General features: G+C 44.0%; 1 protein-coding gene across 2 annotated transcripts in view; it reads left to right on the top strand.

Moving 5' to 3' along the window:
- Nucleotides 1-20677, top strand: part of LOC108302928 (androgen dependent TFPI regulating protein) — a 66765-nt gene that overhangs the window by 27410 nt on the left and 18678 nt on the right. For both annotated transcript variants that reach the window (XM_037737829.1, XM_017526662.2), the window contains one exon: nt 19219-19334. In XM_037737829.1, the coding sequence (XP_037593757.1) occupies nt 19219-19334 (116 nt within the window). The remainder of the gene's footprint in view (nt 1-19218; nt 19335-20677) is intronic.

Here is a 20677-nt window from a genome sequence, read left to right on the forward strand (position 1 = left end):
GAAAAAAGGATAAAAAGGAACGAGCAAAGTCTCCAAGAAATATGGGACTATGTGAAAAGACCTAATCTACGCTTGATAGGTGTACCTGAGTGTGATGAAGAGAATCAATCCAAACTGGAAAATACGCTTCAGGATATTATTCAGGAAAACTTTCCCAACCTAGCAAGGTAGGACAATATTCAACTCCAGGTAATACAGAGAACACCACAAAGATATTCCTCAAGCAGACCAACCTCAAGGCACATAATCGCCAGATTCACCAGGGTTAAATGAAGGAGAAAATACTGAGGGCAGCCAGAGAGAAAGGTCAGGTTACCCATAAAGGGAAGCCTATCAGACTCACAGCAGATCTCTCAGCAGAAACCCTACAAGCTAGAAGAGAGTGGGTGCCAATATTCAACAGCCTTAAAGAAAAGAACTTTCAACCCAGAATTTTACATCCAGCCAAACTAAGCTTCAAAAGCGAAGGAAAAATAAAATCTTTTGTGAACAAGCAAGCACTCAGAGATTTCATCACCACCAGGCCTGCTTTACAAGAGCTTCTGAAAGAACCACTACACATAGAAAGGAACAACCAGTATCAGCCTTTCTAAAAAATACCGAAAAGTAAAGAGCATCAACATAATCAAGAATTTACATCAACTAATGGGCAAAACAGTCAGCTAACATTAAATGGCAGTATCAAACACACATATATTAATTCTAAATTTAAATTGACTAAATCCCCCAATCCAAAGACACAGACAGGCAAAAAAAGCCAAAACCCATCGGTATGCTGCATCCAGACCCATCTCACATGCAAGGATACACAAAGACTCAAAACAAAGGGATGGAGAAAGATATACCAACTAAATAGAGAGCAAAAATAAATAAATAAATAAAAAGCAGGAGTTGCGTTAAAGCAACAAAGATCAAAAGAAGCAAAGAAGGATATTACATAATGATAAAAGGATCAATGCAACAAGAAGAGCTAAAGATCCTAAATATATACACACCCAATACAGGAATACCCAGATATATAAGACTTATGAAGAGACTTAGACTCCCACACGATAATAGTGGGAGACTTCAACATCAATATCAGACAGATCAATGAGACAGAAAATTAACAACGATATCCAGGATTTGAACTCAGATCCGGAACAAGTAACCTTAATTTACATTTATAGAACTCTCCACTTTAAATACACAAAATATACACTCTTATCAGTACCACATCACATCTATTTACAGGCTTAAATGAAATATTGGTTGGCTGCTTGTTTGTTATTTTCTCCCCTCATTTTTTTTCATAAAAAAAAAAAAAAGAAAGAAAAGAAAGAAATAAACGTGTTGGAGCTTGACCCCTAAAAGTCAGATTGGTGTGAGGAGCAAAATTTCTTAGCTCTATGTCCAAGTTGCAAAAATAACTGACAAGTTCCTTTTTGATTTCATGAAAAGAATTAAGTACCAGAAAACCTCAACTCTGATTCCATTTCCGCCATTGCTTTGTGTGTGGTTTCAGGTAAATTAATAAACCTCTCTTGAGATTGGGTTCCTTAAAACAGGCAAAGCACATTTGCCATCCTCAATTCTCCGCACTGTTATCAGAAACAAATAAAATATTACATGTGCAACGTAAAGTGTTATCAGGGCTACATTAACTGTTGTTGACTTGGAATCACCATCGCCTCTTTTCCATTCTCCACTGCATTGCAGGGAATAAACCTGGAGCCACCCACTGTGGCTAGAATCCCTTTCTCTGCATGGTTTCAGGCAACAGTCAGTCAATGAGAGGTATTCTCATGAGATGTGGAGGAAGAGGAGCCATTTTTCCCTAGTGGCAGTTTCAAATAGATGTGTGGGGAGATTGCAGACAAGAGGTTAGCAGTGGCTTCTGGAAAAACACCTAGGAATCATACCCTTCATCCTGCAAGTAGCTGAGATCAAGGGTAGCAGGTCATAAAGACTTTTGGCGTTAGTAGCAGCGTCCTGGCGGACTCCCATGAACCACCCCCATCTAGTTGAAGTTTCCTTGATTTTTCACTGCCTTTCCCTTTTCAACAGCTTCGTAAGCCTTGAAACCCTTCCTCCTTGGAATCTCTGGATGGGCTTCTGTATTCCCAATTGAATCCTGTTGATGCATGACCTTAAAGTTCATGAATCGACAGTTTCCTTCTGAATCACGCCCATGATCTTTAATGTGAGGAGAAAGTTATTCATTCAAAGGGAAAAAGTCCTGAGTGACTTTCATTTCTGGCCATATAGTGAAACTGTAGCTTGAAAAAACTCTTTCATATAAGACACCAAAAACATTGGATAAAAATATTTCTTAAAAATCTTCTAAAATGCTTCACTTACCAACAAGAAAGTAATGTAAATTCCCAAAAGCTAAAATAAAGCATAATAAAAGGTAACAAGAAGAGGTAAAGGCAATATTTGAAGAGATAAACATTATTTCCCAGAATATATGCAGAAGTAATCCTCAGATTCAAGAAGTGCAAAATAAATTCCACATAGGGCTAAGGCTGGCCTGAAACCAGTCTCATCTGCCTACAGTGTAACACCACAGAAACCTTAGACAAAAAAGAAGATCCAAAAATGAGCCAGATCAATAGGATGGATTTCCTTAGAAAACTGAGGTTAGACTGATAGCTGATTTCTTAATAGCAGTAGCAAAGCCAGGGGTGGAACAATAGCTCCAAAGTGTTGAAGAAGAAAACTGTCAACCTATTTACTCACTGAAAGTGTCTTTTACAATAGAGGCAAAATAAAGACATTTTTGGACACACTAGAGTGGATTTCCCTACCCACAAGTCTTCTCTGAAGGAGATGCTAAAGGGAATATTCTAGAAATAAGAAATAGGATCTCAGAAAGGAGGTTTGGATACTAAAAGCAATGGAAAGCAATTTGTCCAACGTGTAGTGGTTAAAAAAACAAAAACCAAAAATGAACTAAAACACTGAGTAAACATAGAGTGTATATTGAGAGGGGGTGATTGGAATAGAGGTATTCTAAGGTCCGGTTGGAGGGTGAGGGGCTGTCAGCCATTACCAGGTTAAATAAGCATGTTATAATTTCTAAAATAACCACATCCATAATACACATGGAGGGTATGACCTCTGTGCCAGTAGAAGAGGAGATATTGACTAGAAAAAAAACATTAATGGGAATTTGAATCCATGGTAAGAAACTGTTCTGAAATATTGGAATACATTGGAAGTGGCATGGGGTAGATTAGAACCAGTCCATATGGGAGATAACAGTGAAAAGACCTTTTGTGCAAGCTTATGTTGCTTCCCTGCTGGAAGCATCTCTGCTGTTCTTGAAGGCACAGGTGTCTACACTATGCAACTAATCACTGATTCCAGTTAATAATGTAGTCAGAGCCAGGAGCGGTGGTTCACGACTGTAATCCCAACACTTTGGGAGGCTGAGGCAGGTGGATTGCTTGAGCCTAGGAGTTCAAGACCAGCCTGGGCAACATGGCGAAACCCCATCTCTACAAAAAATACAAAAATTAGCCAGGTGTGCTGGTGCATGCCTATAGTCCCAGCTGCTTGAGAAGGTAAGGCAGGAGAATCCTTTGAGCCTAGGAGGCAGAGGTTGTAATGGGCCAAGATCGCACCATTGCACTCCAGCCTGGGCGATAGAGCAAGACTCTCATCTCAAAGTAAATACATAAATAAATAAATAGATAAACATATAAAATAATGTAGTCAGAGTAGGGAGGATCATGTACGGCAGGTCAGAGTATATTCAGAGAAAAATGCAAAGTTTCTAAAATACTCATTTTAAAGGGACAGGCATGAACAAAGAAAGAGACCTAACGACCAAGGAATCATTTCGTTCATCCTTTTATTAGGGACAGGCTGCTGTGTAATAATGCTAACTTGTGATTATAGATGAATCTGCTGGAGCATTGTCCTTTCTGATCCTCTCCTGGAGGAGAGGCCCATAGGGTTTCTGGCAATTAAGAAAAGGCTCTTGATCGTAATGTGATTGCTTGAGTTGTTCAAATTGCCGGGCTTTCATGCCAGGCATGAGTTTGTATTTGTTTTCTGGTGCATGCTGTTTATTTAGTTTGTATATTATCAGGGTCTCAGGATTGGGTTTTAATGCATCCAGGATTGCCTGATTTTCTTTGCTGTTAGTGTCAGCATGGGAGTTATGCACGCAAGCCTACAGAACTACCTGGGCCTCCTCAGCAGGGGAGAGGTGAAATGCAAGTCCTGTTGGTTAATTGGGATCTCCCCCATTCAGAGATTTAACCAGAAACCAAACTCTCAGGTCTGCCGCAGGCCTGCACTAGCTGCCTGATGCCCCAAGGTGGAAATTCTTCCAACATACCGGCTGCTTTTTAATTTTTCGCCAATTTCCCAACCCCTTTTATTCTTGTGAATCATATTTGTCCCTTTGGCCTTACTGGGAGCAGAATGAGACCTGCTGGCTTGAGCAACTTTCTGAGTCCTGTTCTCTGGCCTCCAGTCTTTGGAACTGACTGCTCCATAAGATGAAAGTAAAGACGTAGAAAGACAACCCTTCTCCCTACCACCTGAAGCAGAGGCAAACCTCAAGTCATAGTTTCATTTTCCTGAGCCCTGCACTGTTTCTTACAAAGATTTTCAGGGGTGGGAGAAGGGTTGGCTAATTGGGAGTTCCTCTGGGGCAGACGCTGTCATTCAAGCGCCACAAGCGTGCTTCTTGGAATGGAACATAGCCCAGGAAAGTTGCGTCAGACCTGTGCTTAGGATCTATTCTTATTCTGCTCATTCATCATATTCTAGTCACCAGTTATATCCACGTTGCCAAATTCCGGGCACCTGTTTTTGTCCCTATCTTCCTCACCTCTCAGCGGCATTGGGTACCTCTCTCCTTGAAACTCTGCTTCCTTAACTAAGCCTTTGATGCCACACTCCCTTGTTCTTCTCCTACCTCGGTCTCCGCTTGGACCCCCCACTTGCCTTCTAAACGATGTGTCCTTCCAGGCTTTCCCTGGCACCTCTGCTTTGCTAATGCCCTTTCCCCAGTAACTGGTGTCCATTCACTCCCATGGCTTTTGTTTCCTCCATGTTCTGAGCGTCCAGCTCAGATCTCCCTGAAGTTCCAGGTTTGCATAGCTAGTTGCTACCTGACCTTGCTACTGTATACATCAGTAGGCATCTCATAGGTATCTCTGAATCAACATGTACAGAGCTGAACATATTATATTCTCATTGAATATATTATATTATATTATATTATCTCGCTGAATAGATTACATTCTCACCTGTTCTGGGCATCTCCATCTCAGAAAATGGAACCATCATCCTCCCAGTTGCCCAAGAGAGAAACCAGCATTGACCTTGCTACCTCTCCACTCTATCCATTCCATTAGCTACTCTTCATTCTACCTCCAAAATAGGTAGCAAATCTGTTCACTTTCTAGCTCCACTGCCAACACCCTGGTGGCCACGTTGATTTCTCACCTAAATACAACATCTCCCAACTGGTCCTCCTGCTTTCATTTTCTGACCTCTACAGACCACGGCAAAATTCATTGGAAAATGTTATTTCCCTTTTTAGTACTCAGCAGTGGCTTCCCACTTCACTTAGAATAAAAGTGAACTCCTTCCTATGGCCAACAAAACCTGGTAAACCTGGCCCCTGCTTAATGCTGCAGAGACAGATTGAGCTTCTCCCCACTCGTCGCCACCCCCACCCCCCGCACGCAATGTTCCAGCCATTCCAGGTTTTACTGTGCCCTGCAGCTCTTGAAATTCTTTCCTGCACCAGGACCTTTGCACGTACCGCCCCCTTGCCCAAGATGCTCCCCATCTGCTCTTCCATGGCTCCCCTGTAGCCTTTAGGACTCATCTTAGATATGGTCTTCTCAGAATGGCCTTCCGTGACTGCCTTCCATGAAGTGTGTTCCTCCACTTGTGTTCTGCTACGTAGATTCCTATTTGTTTTCCTTCCTAGCATGTATTGTGATTGGTATCTGTTTCCTTACTTGCTCTTAGGAAATCTTGCCCATTGACTGTGAGGTCTGCAAGGCCAGGGACCAACCTGTCCACCTTCTGATTCTCAGCACAATGCCTGGCATGTGGTAGGCAATTACTGATGATGGCATGAGAGAATGAATGAAGGCTTTATCTCTTACTCTAGTAGTTTCTCTGTGACCTTGACTGACCCCAGTGTTCTTCCTCTGTTGCGGTGGAGTGGGGTGTGCTGGGGCCAAGGCGCATTAGAGGCAGAGGGAAAGCCCTTAGCAACCCACAATGTCAGTGTCCGTAGCTGACATTATATGTTTGGAAACTTTGGGGTGTTCTTTTATACAAAAAGTTACAAACAAGGCCACTGCTAGAAAGCTTACTGGTGCCTTGAAATATCTATAGGGCTTTTGGTTGTTATATCTGAGACATGTCTAATAATGACTGACTTATGTTCAAAGAGATGCATAGAGTTGTAATCACATCTGTTTTGCTTGAGGAGAAACAATGTCTGCTCTGATTGGCGCTGTAGCTAAAAGCACATGCTCTCTGGGATTTTTTGAGGCTTACACTTTCCTCTCCACATTCACCATGCTCAGATGTTAATTAGGTAACTGTGTGTTCATGTCTCCAAAGAGTTATTGAATCAGAGAGAAAAGGTGGCAGAGTCTGAAATTAAGCAGAGGAATAAGGACATGATCGTGGAGGTAACCAGATGAAAAAGAGGCCATCGAGGGAAGAGGAGAAACAGTTGAAAAAAGAAATGGCCTCTTTCTGTCCCTGTGAAAGTCGGTGATAGGTCAATTTCCCTCTTCCTCACTCTTGCTGGGCGGCTGCTGGCCCTGAGTGACATGCTTGATACTATCCAACCAGGGGTTTTTGTCGATGGGCAAAGAACCTAGGAATGAGGTCCATTCATTGTGCCTGTGAAAAGTAAGTCCATGGCTATGGAAATCCACAAAAAGAAACAGAACAAGTGTTTTTGTGGCTGCTATGGAACTTGAAGTTTCAACAGTCCAATAGTCATCAAGTTTCTGCTTACGTTGAGGGCAGCATAAAAAGAGAAGCCTCATCAAGGCAGAGGAGATTTCAGCGTTTCTCTTCCTTTTAATAGGAACGAATTTACCCGTGAAAACTCAGGCTTGAAAGCTAAAGTGCACGACGCAGACAAACTTGTGCTTTGCGTTCCTTCCGAGTTTGGAAACCAAAAAGTGCACAATCATTTCAGAGGGGTATTCTGGAAAGCTCGCGTGGTACAAAGTGGTTACGAATGAAAGCATGTGGTTTTCGGCATCTCTCTCTAAACACAACTAGGAACTCCTAAACGCCACTTTATTATTCTGTTGTGAGAAGGAATTTTGTGACCTTTCGAGAAATTTTGTTTCAGTTTTTCCCAAGAAGATGGTGATAAGGAAGTGAGCCACATTTCTTGGCCGTGGGAAGTTTGTCTCGATGCCCCAGGCTTGTGTTCTCAGGAGCCTAGAGGCTTCTAAGCACATGAGCTTGTCACCAGCTGGTCCTGCATGCAGGTGCCCAAATTTTACACTCAGAAACTTGTTAAGATTCCCAGCCACCCTCGGGGCTGTGGGACTCATGGCAGTGGCCTCTGGGGAACATTTCTATGCTGACCTGCCCTCAGTGTTCAGGCTGCTGGCCATATCCAAGAATCTTCTGAGCAGGAGGTTGAACCCTAATGGTCCCAGGCACTCAACAAGAAATGGAGGACTTAGCCTGGAAGGAAGGACAGGCTCATTGGAAACACAGGGGGCAGGTGCCTGGCCCGCATGCTTACCCACAGCCTTCTTGTCTGGAAACCCAGTAGGTTTGGTGCCCGTGCCTGACTCCCTCTCCAAAACACTGGACACATCGCTCCTGAAATAGTTCTTTCCCTCTTTTCCTTACCTCTAGACTTTCCGACCACTCCTGTCGATTAGCATTGCAAAATGCTCTTTTTTTGCCTATCTCTTAAATTGGAGATTCTCAACCAGGATGGATTGTGCCCTGCAGGGGACATTTGGCAATGTCCAGAGACAGTTTTAATTGTCACAACTTGGGGGGCAGGGAAGGCATGCCTCTGGGTAGAAGCCAAGGATGCTGCCTAACATCCTGCAATGCACAGGAGAGCCTCCCCCAAGCACAAACACAGAATTCTAAAGCATTGACGGTACAGAGGTTTAGAAACCCTGACCCAGCTGGTTGTCTCCACAGTGCTTTCTCCTGTATGCTTTACTCTTCCTCCAGCCATATACCCTTTGGATTATCTCACCTACTACCACTGAATACAGTGATGTCGATACTCTGATGGCTCCCAAACCTCTGTCTCCAGCTGGATTTCTCTTCTGAGTTCCAGACTGGTAGATCTACTATGCTCCTTGCTACCGACGTCTTTAGCTTGACATCCTGTAGATGGCCTTCTGCTTTTGTTTTGTTTTCTTTTGCTCCTGGGTTTTCAGCAAGGAAAAAAATGTTCATGGCTGGGAGCAGTGGCTCATGCTTATAATCCCAGCACTTTGGGAGGCCAAGGTCAGCGGATCACTCGAGGTAAGGAGTTGGAGACCAGCCTGGCCAACATGGTGAAACCCCATCTCTACTGAAAATACAAAATTTAGCTGAGCATAGTGGCAGGCACTGGTAATCCCAGCTACTTGGGAAGCCGAGGCAGGAGAAATGCTTGAACCCAGGCAGCAGAGGTTGCAGTGAGCTGAGATGGTGCCTCTGCGCTCCAGCCTGGGTGACACAGTGAGACTCTTTGTCTCAAAAAACAAAACGGAAGAAGAAAAAAGTGTTCACAATTGAAAAAGTAACCTCTCACATGTAGTTATCTGTTTTTAATAATAGGGGATTAAAATTAACTTTTATCTTGAAATAACAAAACACGATTTAGTGGTACATTCTGAGATCATTAGATACAGCTTGGGAATGTCACAAAAGCTGTTGAAGGGAAACCCTTGAGCCTGTTAGGATTGGAAGATGTTGCCGTAATGAGCCTTGCAAAAGGGAACTCATTCTTTGAGTTAACAAGGACTTGTGGTCTTTAACCGTGGACTCCAAAGGCTTGATGTGGTGCCCCTGCTGTTGCCTGAGGCTTTCAGAGCCCCCTCCACATCACGCCTTAGCACTAGCCTCCTCCTAGAGTTACACCCTAGGCTTGCAACAAATGTAAGTTGAAATTCATTAATATTTTTTGAGTTCAAAGACCATACCTTACATACCTTTCAGTTACGGAGGATGCTGAAGCAGAACTGCTTCTCGAGGGATATTTGATGGGTATTGAATGAAGGTATTTGCTAGGAAAACTTCTTGTCTTTTGCCTTGAGGCCCTACTCTTAGCCATTCCCTTCTCCACTGGCAACACATACACACACACACACACACACACACACACACACACACACACAGAGAGAGAGAGAGAGAGACTAACCCTGAATCAACTGATGACATGCATTTAGAAAAATCATCAGTGAGTAGCGGCCATTGTCACAAAACAGCCCGCACATCCCTTTAGAAAAGCCTGATGGGTCAGCAAGGAGGGAAGGTCAGAGGTGGGAAGGAGAAAGTGTGGAAACATCCGTCATGGGAGCAGTCATGGGATCATGGGTTCAGTCATGCGGAAGGTTTGGAACTGTGCCCCAGAGCTTGTGCTTACAGGGTGCTTTCCAGAACCGCTATTGTCTCCCAGGGAAACCAGCTGCTTACACACTTGGAGCCCTGACTTGACATCATGATGAGATATCAGAAAGGAAGGGATGGTGCCCTGAGACACAGTTTCCCAAAGGTGAGAGTAGATCCCCATGCTTTCTAAACTTCCTCTTTCTTTAAAAGAACAATCTTCCCTCCTCCAACTTGGAGCAGCTTTCCAGAGAGCTGCCCATCTGTTTCTGTCTTTAAAACACGTCTCCATGTGCACCATGTGAAGCCAGGCAAAGAAGCATGGAGGAGAGTGAATTATAGATTGATGAAGAGGAGGGTTATGTAGAAGACACCAAGCAAAACCCAGGGGCCTTTCCACCTGGCCCCAACTCAGAATGGGGAGCCACAGACCAGTGAGTCTCAAGATGAACAGAGGACAATCTCTGCTGGCCCCGTATCTTCTGACTTCCTGCAGGGCTGCCAGCCCTACTCAGTGGTGCCTTTTTATTGAGTCTACAAGTTAGTGGCTCTAGAGTGGGCGCCTGTTGATTGTTTCCAAGAGTGATGCTTGCTCACAGGCTTTCCTATAACCCCATGTCAGTCCACTTTGCATTGCTGTAAAGAGATACTTGAGACTGGGTAATTTACAAAGAAAAGAGGTTTATTTGGTCCACAGTTCTGCAGACTGTACAGGAAGCATGCTGCTAGCATCCACCTGGCTTCTGATGAGGACCTCAGGAAGCTTTTACTCACAGCAGAAGGCAAAGGAGATGTCATGTCACATGGCAAGAGAGGAAGGGAGGCAAGAGAGGGAGGAGGTGCCAGGCTCTTTTTTAAGAACCAGATCTCATGGGAACTAAGAGTGAGAACTTGCTCATTACTCAAACACTCCAAGCTGTTCACAGGGAATCCATCCCAATGATCCACTCACCTCCCTCTAGGACCCATCTTTGACACTGGAGATCAAATTTCAACATGAGATTTGGAGGGGACAAATACCCAAAGCATATTAACTTCCAACACCCATTTCCAAGCTTTGGGATGCCATTTACAGCTGTTGGAAAGCCTTAAGGTTACCAGCTGGAAGTGGGATTGATTCTGCAACCTGCCATCCTCAATGCAGCCTGCGATGTGGCCGCTGGTGTCCAGTGAAGCAATCCGGGCTGGCTTCCCAGGCTGCGCAGAAGACCTCCCTTCCTCTTCTGTCCCACTTTGTTTCATTGACCCGTTCATTAACGTCACTGATGTTAAGTGGCCAGAGCAGGTTAAGCACAGTGCTAGGCACTAGAGAGAAAATGGTGACCCTGAGCCTTGAGTTGCTTCCATCTCTGGAAGACTTTGGTCAGTAGTAGGCAAAAGTATGAGTGTCATGTCATGATGAGAATAAGCACAGAGGAGCTGTCAGTTCTGCTAAGAAAGGGCACTTGCTGGAGTTTCAGGATTCAGCCAAGGGCCACTGAGCGCTGTAAGGTGATGTGAAGGCCAAGGGGGCTGAGGGAGGGAGGAACAGGTGAGTGCTGTATCTGCAGTGAGAGAGGCAACCTGGTCTTCAGGTGGGAGTGTGGAGTAATTAGAGCGTGGGCACGGAAAGACAGACCCTGGGACCTCTGCAGATCACATTAAGGACTCGATCCTACAATGGACAGGTGCACAAGAAACAGTCAAAATGTTTGTTAAGGAGAGGCTGGAGGGGAGTCCTGAAAAAATAGATGAGAGCTTTGCCCTCAAAGAGTTTATCGTCTCTTTGAGAAAAGGAAGGGGAAAAAAACACATGAAATTGTTGGTGAAAAAAACAAAATGAAATAATGTTAAGCACTGAAGTGTCTAGTGCAGACCAAAGGAGGTGCAGCACAGACAAGAGTGAGCATCCACGAGAAGGCAAGCTTGTGGATCCACAGCCTCCCGAACGCAGAAGGGCTGGGGTGGTTTCCTTCGTGAGGTTTCTTATTTGCCGTAAAAGGCTTCAACATTAGCATGGACTCTTTTAATTTCTCCAAGTGTTTAGATCTCTGTGTTATCAACAGTGGTAATGCCTGCACTCCAGGCTTTAAACAAAGAATAAAATCCTGGCTGGTGTCCGATTTACCTTTGGAACAAAAACAAACAAAACACCTGTGGGGAAAATGGTACGTCTGGAGTTCCTCTACTGCTCAGATCACAGAAGGACACACAATTATAAAATATTACCTCCTCATTGGCAGCATCTCCTTAACTTGATTGAGCTTTGTTATTTCACCTCCAGATGTTACAGTTTGTGGAATCTAGACCTCTGAACTGTTTGATATGGGGACACTGTTGAGGTCATTATGAGGCTTAGTCCCACTAAAAGGAAATGCAATGGTAGTAATTTCTTTCAGGTCTAATGGGTAGGGGAAAAACTTTACTTTCTCAAAACAAAACAAAACAAAACCAAACCAGGAAGTATGTACATTTCAACTCTCTCTTTTTACTTTCCCTGTCTGAAAACATATTGCTAAACTTGAATCTCAACAATAGAAGCCCAGTAAGCCTTCTGGTGATATATTCGTGTTTCAGTGTTCTTTCGAGTTCTGATATTTGTTTACATCTCCTTGTGTTAATGAATGGGCTTTTTTGGTAAGGTATCTCAGAGATGTATGGGGCTGGTTGGGAGATAAAAAATTAAAGAGTTTAAAAAATGAAAAAAAAGGAAGAATACTAGAGAAGAAAAATGGGTTGAAACAAAAGGATACTAAGGAGACTGAGTAGAAGGAAGGAAGCCTGCTGAAATGCTCTGAGAAATAAGATGAGATGAGGGAAGGTGTATAGATAATAGACAGAGGCAATAGGGAGCCACAGAAGGTTTCTGAGCTGGGGAGTAGCAACATTAAAACTTGTTTTTTAGGTTTGCCTGATTGCAGTGTAGCACTCTATGCACCTGATTGTATGTACCAAAATAGGGAAAAGCTAAGGAAGTGATGCCTGGGAAGATAAAAGAATAAGCAGCTATGGGAAGCATTTTGGTAGAAAAGTGAATGAAGTTTGAATGTGAGGAGTGAAGGAGTGAGTCAGCAATGGTAGCAGGTGTGGAGGGTGTTAGGATTGCCAGAGAGCTCAGTGGGAGGAAGGGATATGGATATTTAGAGGGGTGGAGAGGGAGGGGAAGGTGACATGAAGAGGCAGATATATTCCTGATTACTGATTGTAGGGTCCTAAGATCCCATGTCTTCTTTTTCCTTAACTGGTTGGAATCCAAATTGCCACTTCTTCACCAGGCTGGATTCCTTCAATGCCAACTAGTTTTGTAACAGAATGATGCTTTGAGATGTTGGTCAAACTACATATTAACCCAAAAGACAACAGTGCAGTCAGTAAAAGATCCCTTAAAAATTCTCTTCAGAAGATTCATAAAGTTGTCATTTCACCATCTGTTCAAGTCACGTAAGAGGTCATAAACAACAGTATGCTTTTCTTCCCTGGCCCAGTGGGGCATTCATTTCTCTTTCTGGATCAGTGAAGACTATTCATATTTTCCCCAATGTTTTATTATGACAAATTTCAAACATAAAGCAAGGTTGAAAGAATTTTACAGGGAATAGCTGGCTCACCCACCACTTAGATTCCACTGTTCATAGTTTACTGTTTTGGCTTTCTTGTGAATCTCTTCACCTATGCATCCATTTATTCATCTTGTTTTGGGTGCATTTCAGAGCAAATTGCAAACATGACTGCTCTTTGCCGTATAACTTGCATTTGCAGGCTGGCGAACCTGTGTTAGGCCACTGAGGTTGACGGTATAGATCAAAGAGAAGCCAATGGCTCTTTCTGTGGGTGGTTTATCTCCCCAGTTTCTTCCTGTCCACACATTTTAATGTTGACTCTTTAATGACAGTGGTGTCTAGCCTGTGCTCTTGAGTTCCTAGAAAGTAGAAAAGGGAATTTTTACAAACCCAATTCTCTTTAAAAAGTTTAGTCTTGCCAGGCGCGGTGGCTCACACCTGTAATCCCAGCACTTTGGGAGTCCGAGGCGGGTGGATCACGAGGTTAGGAGTTCCAGACCAGCCTGGCTAAGATGGTGAAACCCCGTCTCTACTAAAAATACAAAAAAAATTAGCCAGGCGGGGTGGCACTCACCTGTAATCCCAGCTACTCAGGAGGCTGAGGTGGGAGAATCGCTTCAACCCAGGAGATGGAGGTTGCAGTGAGCCAAAATCGCGCCATTGCACTCTAGCCTGGGTGACAGAGTGAGACTGCATCTCAAAAAAAAAAAAAAAGAAAAGAAAAAAAAAAAACGTTTAGTCTTTGAGACTGAAAAACTCCTACAGGTAGCATAATTGGAAGGGTTTTTTTTTTTTAAAGTACCTTGAGATATAAGCTCTATAGTCTATGTGCATGCTTCCAGGTTTCTAGAGATCATATTTACTTAGAGCAAAACTGTATCTTTAATGATGTAAGGAACATGGAGGATACAGATGGTCTCTGCTTTCAGATACAAACTATTCCTAAAAATGTCACAGATCATCATCATTGTCTCTACCTGTAGGGAATTAGAGGCAGAAATTGTAGCACAGGAAGTTAGTGAAGAGGAAGGTAAAAGTTTTTAGCTGGTAAATGGATGATATTATCAAAACCAGAGATTGCCTTACTGGAATTTACAAAACAACTATTACTGCATGCCTTTCTTGCATGCAATTTTCAAGCTTAAGAAATGTGATCCAGCAGTGTAATAACAAGCTGGATATGATGGAGTAAGGTTTGTTTTGCCTCCATTTCTATGTCTATTGTATTTACATTTAAGTTTTAATTGATATTTTGGTCCTGTGTTTTCCCCAAAGAGATTTTCTGAAGGCTCCCATTTTTTTCAATTAAAAATGATATATTTAATATATTGTAAACAAAAGAAATCCTCCTTAATGTACCCAGAAATGAGATCTTGTTCGTGCACTAAAACTTCACTTAAAAATATTTATCTGTTAGTAACATAAACAAAGCTATGATTATAGAGACTTGGAGGAAAGGCCCTCAGTTTGGGAAGGGCCAATATCAGGAACAAATTCTCAGATTGGAGTGCGGCCTGAGTAGAGGAGAGGAAGACAGTATTAAGGCAAATATGCAGCAGGTGATATAGAAACAGCATCTGAAGGAGAAAGCCTCTTGATGACCCATCTGAGAGGGTAGAAGTCAGTTTATTTATCTTGGTCAACTCAATCTCAACACAAGAGATAGTCCAGAAGGGAAATGAAATAGAGGAAAGAAGCAGAGATTAGATTTTTTTTTATGTTATCATCTGATTTTACAATATGTAGGCTCTCTGAATTTTTTTCACTGGAGAAAATTAAGTGCTCTTGATCCTTTAAGAGCCTTAGAATAAGAGTGTGATCAGCCTAGGCTTATAGATTCAGTCTCTGGAGCCACCATGACAGTGATAAAGACCTGTCGGCTCCATATGTGATCTCATGATTAAGGCTTGCCTCTTTCTTGAGGGTCTGCAAACTTCCTCCTACTGTAAGTTTAGCCTCATATGCAGGGAAATTGTTTAATGGAGCCACTTATCTACCTGTGTGAGGTGAGTACAAACAAGTGCTCAAATCATTATCATTTGCCATGTCATCACTCATGCAATCTCATAAAAATTGTCTATGAGTTGGTAAATCTTTTTTTTTTTTTTTTTTTTTTTTTTTTGTTTTTTTTTTTTTTTTTTTTTTTTTTTTTTTTTTGAGTTGGTAAATCTTAGTACTTATCTGCAAGGCTATTTTGTAAGCAGAGAATCTAGTGTGTTATTACACTAATACTTAAATCAATACTTCATGCTTGTACTTCTCACTCCAAGATATTCGCATGAAAGTCGGCTTTGTATGGAGGATGGGGGGAGAAGGTATAATTGAATAGAAGAGGATGGGAGAAGAATAACACTGCCCTTTAACCGTTCCATTTGGAAAGAGACATTTAAAGCAAAATCTACCAAAATGACGACTTTAACGACAAGGGAAGATAGCTCCACCACATCCCCTCTGTTTACACATGCTATTGTTTCAGCCCCTGAGGTTTTGTTTACTTTGGAAGGAAATATTTTACCCCCTCTGAGATAATTAATTTTTGTCAGCTTCACTGTTTATAAGGGAAACTGAGAAACTGTTAATTGAAATACAGAATGAGTCAGTGTTTCCAGTAATTTTTGGCAGCATTCTAATTTGTGTCAATCCCAGCCTAATTATTAGATTTTTTGGAAGCAAAAAGCATATTTGATTTTTCTCTTACTGAATTTGTTCTTCCTCTTTTTGGAAATATGTACTGTCTGACAAAGGTCATATGATTTATGTCAAAGTGAGGTGAAATACCCGTACGTTTGAAACACCAGAAGGCTTATTGCATCATGTTTGGCTCTTCACAGCAGCTCAATGTTCAGAAGGTTCTTTTCCTCATTCCCACCCACAGTCCCGACCAGAAAATGTGATTCTTGCAAAGACCTTTTAGTTAGGATGAAGTCGAGGTATATGGCCCATCACTAATGACATCACTGAAGTAAATTTCCCAGAAGCCATCAGGGAGAATTCATTTGGAAATCCAATTGAATGTCACTTGCAAAGGGCAGGCTCCTGGAAGAGGTGACCAGTCATGCATTCCCGAGTTGTTTGCTGTAAAAGCATTAATCACCGTGAACCCATTTACTCCTAAGGCAAACGCACTGCATTATTCCATGGCAATTCTGTTCCAAATGATCGTTAATGTAGAGGACGGGAGCTGCTGACTGTGGGCAGGGTTAATAAAATTCGTCAGATCAATGGCCAGTATAATGGGCCTGTTAATGGTTTTGAATAGAGGTTGGATTGTCCTGGCTGCAGTAGATGGAAGGCTGGGAGAGAGAGGCAGGTGGCTGTGCTGAGAGACAGCTCCGTCTCCTGCCTGCTGGGGTGGCCTCTGGTTGAAGAGAGCATCCCTGTCAGTCACTGAGCATCCACAGGGCTCAGAGGTGGCCTTGGCTGGGAACGCAGGCACCAGCTGTGGGCTGGGGAGGGAGCCCAGTGTCAACGATACTCCAGCAGCTGGCACGCCACGGCCTCTTGCAGACCACAGGTCAGAGTCCATCTAAGCAACTGAAGCCATGGCTATCCCAGACCCTTGCCTGCACCCCGACCTGGGCCCACCAGTGAGATGAAGGACAGCAGTCACACTGATAATAGTGGCAACCCCAGCAAATGCTCACCGAAGTGCTGTGAGGCCAAAGACTAAGCTTATTACATGCACGCACCTCAGTCCCCATGGCGCAGCCCTGGAGGTATGTACTATTTACTGTCCCCATTTCATAACTGGGGAAGCTGAAGTTCAGAGAGATTCGGTCACCAGCCCAGGGTTAGATTAGAGACCCTTAGAAGCCATGTTCCTTTATTGGAGGGAGAGACACAGAAGCTGCAGCCCAGAGTCAGGCTGAAGAAAGATGCAAGGTGTGACAGGGAGGAGAGTCGTTCCATTTGTCTCTCCAGCCAGTCAGTATGTTCAGGATCATCCTGGAACAAATTATGTAAAAGCCATGGTTTGTCTGCAGTGCTGTTCCTCTGGGCGTTGTTGCTGAAATTCAGGGTGCCCAGGGCCCTTGAGATGCCCAGGTGCTCTGGGCCACCCCACTGTGGCCTTGACCGGGGCACTCTGAGAGGTCCTCTTCACTCAGTGCTCCCCTGTACTTACAGCTTGGTCCTTTTCTCCCTGCCCCTGCCCCACCAAAACTTGACCCGGTTCTGGTCATCTGCAGGTCTCTGTGATCTCTGACTGCCCTCACCGGCTCAGCTCGGGTGCGAGGAAGCTCCTGCCGCCGGGGGATGCCTCATGAGCATAAGACTTGTATGAATGACAGCAAAGACTGCCCAGAGCTGGCCCCCAGAGTTCCAGCTGCACTGCTGGGCATGGGAATGCAGTGACATTCCCAAGCTCCAGTGACTGACCTAACTGAGGGGCTGGCACAGCTGCCTTGGGGCTGAGGAACAGGGTGGGGTGGGAGCTTGCAGGTGGAGACTGTGGGTGAAAGAGCCAGCCATGAGCTGAGGAAATTGACGAGCAGGAGTGAAGGAGGAACGATAGCTGGGACTATAAAAAAACGTAAAATACTAACACTACTAGATGTTCCCAGTAAGCTCAGAGGATTGCAGAAGGACTTCATAAATGTTACCAGTAAATGAAAAGACACTGCCCACATACTCCAGTGACCCTTCCCAGGTCAGCTTCTACACCAAGAGGGGAGCAGGCTGCAGCAGTCTTTGCATCTGAAAACGCCATGATCCCTAAAGTTATTTCCTTATGTCATTTAAAAAAAAAAAACCTGCTTTTAAGGGTTTGGAGGGTGTAAGAAAGCAGATGGTTTTAAGGAGGGGGTGATGCAGGGGAGGAGGGGGAGGACATAGGGGTTTCAGAGGTAGGCTCACACATGCCCCACACACTTACCACCCTCGGCAGGACTGAGCTCAGTTACGCCTTGCTAAATGCAACAGGAAAATGCAGAGATGGGTAGAATGTGTTCTCCGGCCCCCCAGAGCTTATAAGTATACATCATAAGTGCTAGACTACATGGCACAGGATATAAATGCAGTCTAGTTGAGTGAAATTAGCAACAGGAAAATTCAGAGACAGCATCATGGAAGATTGCATTGGCTGCAAAGAACATAGAGGATTTGAATCCCGGGGAGAGAAGGCACAGTCCACACAGGGAGAGGAAGCAGGGACAGGAGGCTGGAAGTGTGAGAGAGCATGCTGAGCGCAATGGAGCGTGAAGGAGACAGCCTCGGTCCAATGGAGGAGGGGTGTGTGCACACGTGGGGGCGTGTAGGTGTGCACAAATAAGTGAATGTGTATGAGAGTATGCATGAGTGTGTATGTGTGCATGTGCATGCGTGGGCACAAATGTGTGTGAGAATATGCCTGTGTATGTGTGAGTGTGCATGCACAAATGTGTGAATGTGTGTGCATGTACATGAGTGTGCACAAATGTATGTATGCATGACTGTGTGAGTGTGCATGTTTGTATGTGAATGTATGTAAGAGAGCGTGTGTGTGTGTGTGTGTGTGTGTGTGTGTGTAAGAGTGTTTGTGTGTGTTTTAGGAGAGGGTAGCAAGGCCAGGCATGGTGGCTCACACCTGTAAACCCAGCACTTTGGGAGGCGGAGGCGGGCAGATCCTTTAAGGTCCGAAGTTCGAGACCAGCCTTGCCAACATGTTGAAACCTCGTCTCTACTAAAAATAAAAAAATTAGCTGGCTGTGCTGGCACTTGACTGTAATCCCAGCTACTTGGGAGGCTGAGGCAGGAGATTCGCTTGATCCTGGTAGGCAGAGGCTGCAGTGAGCTGAGATTGCCCCAATGCACTCCAGCATGGGTAAGTGACAGAGCAAAACTGCATTCCCCCTTCCTCAAAAAAAAGGGGGGGGGGCAGAGGGCAATAAGCAGGACCAGAGAGAGGGTGAGGCACACTGCAAGAGCTTTGGTAGCCAGACAGAGGAGTCTGGACTAATCTGGTAGGCAAGAGGAGCCACTGTGCGTCCTTGGGTATCTTGGGAGCGTGACCTAAACCAAGTTCTGGAAAAGTTCATCTAGCAGTGTATAAGAGGTAGACTGAAAGGGGAACAGAGAATTATGGGCACTCTAGGCAGCCAGGACACCCTGCCATTCTGATTTGCCATCTTCTCTCCTCCAGCACACTTCCATATTGCCCATCACATTGACTGAAGTCATCCTCAGGCCGTACTCCTATCCGTCAAAGAAGACAGGACTCACCTTGCTGGCTGCTGGCAGCATTGCTTACGTCAGCAGGTAAGAATCGCATGGAGAAGGTCAACTTAGGCTTGTCATTCAAGGTCCTGAGGGAAGTTCCAGAAGTGTATACTGTTCTGTCAGAATCCCTTTGTCTTGGTTTCAGAAGGATTTAACCATCTTTACAATTCCAGGTAAGAAAGATTCTTATTGTTCGATTTTAATGCCCATGGAAACCTCCATGCACAGAAACATGCAGGTGTGCACACACCACACACAGCAAGGCACAACTTCCCCCCTCTCTCTCTCAGGAAGAATTAATCATTGCAAAGCCACACACCTCGCTTTCCCAGAAAATGTTGCTTCTTGGTTCCATTTTCAATGAACACGTCTGAATGGCTGAGCAATCTGAGGCATCTAACTACATTCTACCTAAAAAGGCATGTAGTAGGCAGAGCGTGCTGGGTTTGTCCACTTCTGTTGCCTGTTTCATGACGGGCTTATTTGCATCAGCAGCTGGCATCAGAGCTCCTAGAAGGCATTTGGGCAATTGCATGGGAGATGATTTCGGTAGCTGGCCTAAATTTCATCATTTAACCACCTGGCAACACTCATTCTCAGAAACGCTGCCCAATAGTCTAATCAAGGGAACGTGCTTGGCCTTTCACCCAGTGACTGAGAAACTTTTCTTCCATTCTATAACCTTCTCATCTAGCACCATGCTTTTGTTCCTACTGAAAGAAAGAGGCGTGCTGAACACAAGACCTGCAGATTGGAAGCTCATCAGCATTCCTTCTCTAGACTCACATAAGCTATTCATGTGTGACAGTCTGGACAACCCTCCTGTCCCTATGTGGGGGAAGTTTAGTTCAGTTCGGTGCTCTGTCAGGTATGGAAGCCAAGAGAGGGTGTGTATTCCAAAGAACTTGGGCTCTAGCAGCGCCTGTTTTATGGGCTCAACCAGCCTCTATCTTAGAGCAAATAAACTTGGTGCCCAGACCTCATTTTCTGTTTCCTCCCTAGCCCTTCCTTCCCTTTTGTGGTATCTACCCCTCCCACCTTTCTATGTCCCTCTTTCCCTGAGTACCCAAATCTTTCTTTTCCCATCATGAAAAAAGCACTTGCTCAATAAATCTACCCCAAGACTCCAGTGCTCTGCATTGTTCTTCAGCCTCCGGAGCCTTTACATTTTAACAAAGGAACTTTCAGAGAACAGGGCTTCAGCTTGGGACCTACTGATAGTTGATGTCTGGAGCACTCTATTGAGAAGGAATCTGAGGCACTACCAAGAAAAAGTTGCGTGCTTATTAGGCATTGACTTTTTTTTTTTTTTTTTTTTTTTTTTTTTTTTTTTTTTTTTTTTTTTTTTTTTTTTTTTTTTTTTTTTTTTTTTTTTTTTTTTT

Source organism: Cebus imitator, unplaced genomic scaffold (assembly GCF_001604975.1).
Source record: "Cebus imitator isolate Cc_AM_T3 unplaced genomic scaffold, Cebus_imitator-1.0 Scaffold43, whole genome shotgun sequence".
In the NCBI taxonomy this organism is placed as follows: domain Eukaryota; kingdom Metazoa; phylum Chordata; class Mammalia; order Primates; family Cebidae; genus Cebus; species Cebus imitator.